At 44.5% G+C, this 4517-nt stretch overlaps 1 protein-coding gene across 1 annotated transcript in view; it reads left to right on the forward strand.

Moving 5' to 3' along the window:
• Nucleotides 1–2297: 2297 nt before the first annotated feature.
• Nucleotides 2298–4517, forward strand: part of LOC115205770 (PDZ and LIM domain protein 7) — a 106483-nt gene continuing 104263 nt past the window's right edge. The window contains exon 1 of the mRNA XM_029772083.1: nt 2298–2457. Coding sequence (XP_029627943.1) covers nt 2428–2457 — 30 coding nt within the window. The 5' untranslated portion in view covers nt 2298–2427. The remainder of the gene's footprint in view (nt 2458–4517) is intronic.

The following is a 4517-nucleotide window of genomic DNA, read 5'->3' on the forward strand; positions in this document are numbered from 1 at the left end:
TGTGTCCAAACGTTAGACTGGTACTGTAGATGTCATGTAGATGTTTTAAATGCGTTCATGGTGAAGTCTTTCAAGATAAAGTTATACGCACACTGACCCGTGATGTGTACGTGTCACACGACATGAACACTGCCGTCTACGTGATGTGTACGTGTCACACGACATGAACACTGCCGTCTACGTGATGTGTACGTGTCACACGACATGAACACTGCCGTCTACGTGATGTGTACGTGTCACACGACATGAACACTGCCGTCTACACGACATGAACGTGTCACCAGTTAGAAAAAATAACTTGTCTCCATTTTGACAACCCATGTTAATTCATGACGGTTTCCTATGGCGCTAGGAAGACGTTAGGTGACTCGGTGAGAGGTATCAGTAGCTTCACTAGGCTGAATTCTGGCCTGAATCACCCCCAATACATGTGACTTGTTGACTTTACAGTAGAACTCTGCTAAAGAGGAATGCAGTGAATTAAAATCGGGGACTGCAGGCTGTTGAGTTGAGAGAACGGATGTGTGGGGGGGGGGGGGGGGGCGGAATATGGCGGAAACTGAGGTTTTGTTTGAAACTGCTAGTGAGTCAGGTGAAGCTAATAGTACAGGAAGTGAGAATGAGTGGGTTACAGTGGCAAAGAAAAAGGGAAACGAGAAGTAAAGCTGTGGTGGAAAATAGGAAACCACTAGACTCGTTTTTGGTCAGAGTCAAGGTTCTGGATCAATGCTACTTGGGAAATCCGTTTAAGGTCTCCAGGAAAATCTGTAATTGTATTTATTTATTTTATTTTATTTGACCCTTATTTTACCAGGTAAGTTGACTGACGTGTCGAGTGTGTGTAGAAGGGAAGAATATCATATGCCAGATGAAGGGAAATGCTGCAACTGTGGAGGTGAACATGGGCCTGAATTTCTTGGAGTGTCCTGTTAGGGTTGAAGGAGAATGAGGTGGCAAGGGTAAGGAGTGTCCAGCCTGTCTCCTGTCTGGAGGCAGTGAGAAGAACGAGAGGTGGGGAAGAAACGATGATAGTAGAGTGACCACGACCAGTGAATGTTTCTCATCAACTGAGGGATAGTGAAATGTTACATGTTAAAATGGTGTATTATTTTGTATTATTTATTGAAATAGTTATAAACTACAGCACAAGTGGAGAAGAAGTCTAAGAAAATTTGAATTATTGTGAATGTCGCTGAACGATTTTTGGGTCTTCGTGATTTCACAGCCGAGGCGGTGCAAGAAATCCTGTGGGTGAATGTAGCCCCATCACAGGACCCTGAGCCTGTAGGTGAATGTAGCCCCATCACAGGACCCTGAGCCTGTGGGTGAATGTAGCCCTATCACAGGACCCTGAGCCTGTGGGTGAATGTAGCCCCATCACAGGACCCTGAGCCTGTGGGTGAATGTAGCCCTATCACAGGACCCTGAGCCTGTGGGTGAATGTAGCCCCATCACAGGACCCTGAGCCTGTGGGTGAATGTAGCCCCATCACAGGACCCTGAGCCTGTTGGTGAATGTAGCCCCATCACAGGACCCTGAGCCTGTGGGTGAATGTAGCCCTATCACAGGACCCTGAGCCTGTGGGTGAATGTAGCCCCATCACAGGACCCTGAGCCTGTGGGTGAATGTAGCCCCATCACAGGACCCCTGAGCCTGTGGGTGAATGTAGCCCCATCACAGGACCCTGAGCCTGTGGGTGAATGTAGCCCCATCACAGGACCCCTGAGCCTGTGGGTGAATGTAGCCCCATCACAGGACCCTGAGCCTGTGGGTGAATGTAGCCCCATCACAGGACCCCTGAGCCTGTGGGTGAATGTAGCCCCATCACAGGACCCGGAGCCTGTGGGTGAATGTAGCCCTATCACAGGACCCCGAGCCTGTGTAGGGATGTATTTTGTTGAATTTTTTTAGTTGCCGTGTTTTGTTTTGTTTTGTATGATGTCGTTTTCCGCCTTTCCTGGGGCTCCCGAGTGGTGCAGCAGTATAAGGCACTGTATCTCAATGCAAGAGGTGTCACTACAGTGCCTGGTTTGATTCCAGGCTGTTTCACATCTGGCCCGTGATTGGGAGTCCCCATAGAGCGGCGCACAATTGGCCCGGGTTTGGTCGGGGTAGGCCGTCATTGTAAGTAAGAATTTGTTCTTAACTGACTTGCCTAGTTAAATAAAGGTTACATTTTTAAAATTAAAATACATTTTTTTGTTTTTCCCCCATTCAACACCCCGTCCAGCTGGTGGCGGTAATACACCGTTAGCATTGGATGCCAACCACCGGTAAACCCCATAAAAGAAGAAGCAGCGAATGAACGCTGGTTGCTGCTAAAGAAGAGATCCACAGTGTTCCCGACGAACAGGTTGAGGAAGTCTGAACTTTTACGTGTTTGATTCACACATTTCTTTCAGCTGTGGTGTACCGCAGGTCGACAGGATGTCCGGCGGTCCCCATAATGATAAGGAGGTAGGCTAAATGGAGAAAAGTCTATTCTAACTTACAAATGCAACTAGCGACTTCTACATGGATCCATGGAAGTATATTGTAGCCAAGTCTATAAAAATCTACCCTTGTCTGACGCTAGACTGTATAACGTTACAATGAAAAAACCCAGTATGATATTGAAGTTGCTGTTTTTCTTGGTGGAATAAAGCTTTCCCGGTGACCTAGAAGTGGGTCTCGTCTTGATCCCGCAGACTTTTCTCTTTTATCACCTTCCATAATATTAAAGACTAACACCTGGTCTTGTTCCAAAGTTGTGTAAAAGTATCCTTCGTTTTACAAGAGTATATCTGTATTGTATCCTATCCATGTTAGTCGTGTGTAAAAGCAGTAATATTATGGATGGATTTTTTTTTTTTTTATCTATTTGAGTAGCAGAAGTTGATTGATTATGGAAACACAACTCAATATTAGGAAGGTGTTCCTGATGTTTGGTGTACTCAGTGCATATCCTAGTGAATGCTGGTCTTTTTTTCATGTATCAAAATGAAGATGTCCCCTTTTTGCCCTCAGAACATTCTCAATTTCTCAGGGCTTGGACTCTACAAGGTGTAGAAAGCGTTCCACAGGGATGCTGGCCCATGTTGACTCCAATGCTTCCCACAGTTGTGTCAAGTTTGCAGGATGTCCTTTTGGGTGGTGGACCATTCTTGATACACACAGGAAACTGTTGAGCGTTTAAAAACCGGTGTGTACAACAAACCAGTGTGTCTGGCACCTACTACCATACCCTGTTCATAGGCACTTAAATATGTTGTCTTGCCCGTTCACCCTCTGTATTGAACACATACACAATCCATGTCTCAATTTTCTCAAGGCTTAAAAAAAACCTTATTTAATCTGTCTCCTCCCCTTCATCCATACGGATTTTGAAGTGGATTTAAAAAGTGACATCAATAAGAGATCATAGCTTTCACCTGGTCAAGTCTGTGTCAATATTTAGTAATTTGCAATTGAAGCTTTGTTTTGAATTCTATTTAACTCTTAACTTTTCATTTTGATTCACGAGTGTCGGCTACATAAATATTAATTTGGTGTATTGTCGTATATTAACAAGTCGTATTTAGCTAAAGAGGGTATTGTCGTATATTGACAAGTTGTATTTAGCTAAAGAGTGTATTGTAGTATTTAGCTAGAGTGTATTGTAGTATATTGAGAAGTTGTATTTAGCTAAAGACTGTATTGTAGTATATTAACAAGTAGTATTTAGCTAAAGAGGGTGTTGTCGTATTTAGCTAAAGAGGGTGTTGTCGTATTTAGCTAAAGAGGGTGTTGTCGTATTTAGCTAAAGAGGGTGTTGTCGTATTTAGCTAAAGAGGGTGTTGTCGTATTTAGCTAAAGAGGGTGTTGTCGTATTTAGCTAAAGAGGGTGTTGTCGTATTTAGCTAAAGAGGGTGTTGCTGACTTTCATTAAAGTGTGTCTCTGGTCATGGATTAAATACTGGCGAGGCCAAGTGAGAGGATTCTCTAATTGTTACCGTCCCTTTAAGTTTTCTTGTTTTGTCGGTGTGACTTTTCACACGTTACATCAGTCTAGATTTAACACCTCTTTAGATCTGTAGGATACTAGGCTGTGGAGAGCTACTCTTCCTGACGTCTGTATAAACACACTACCAGGAGCTAGTTCAGAGGGCTGTATAAACACACTACCAGGAGCGAGTTCAGAGGGCTGTATAAACACACTACCAGGAGCGAGTTCAGAGGGCTGTATAAACACACTACCAGGAGCGAGTTCAGAGGGCTGTATAAACACACTACCGGGAGCGAGTTCAGAGGGCTGTATAAACACACTACCGGGAGCTAGTTCAGAGGGCTGTATAAACACACTACCGGGAGCTAGTTCAGAGGGCTGTATAAACACACTACCGGGAGCTAGTTCAGAGGGCTGTATAAACACACTACCGGGAGCTAGTTCAGAGGGCTGTATAAACACACTACCGGGAGCTAGTTCAGAGGGCTGTATAAACACACTACCGGGAGCTAGTTCAGAGGGCTGTATAAACACACTACCGGGAGCTAGTTCA

This window comes from Salmo trutta, chromosome 13, assembly GCF_901001165.1.
Source record: "Salmo trutta chromosome 13, fSalTru1.1, whole genome shotgun sequence".
Taxonomy (NCBI): Eukaryota; Metazoa; Chordata; class Actinopteri; order Salmoniformes; family Salmonidae; genus Salmo; species Salmo trutta.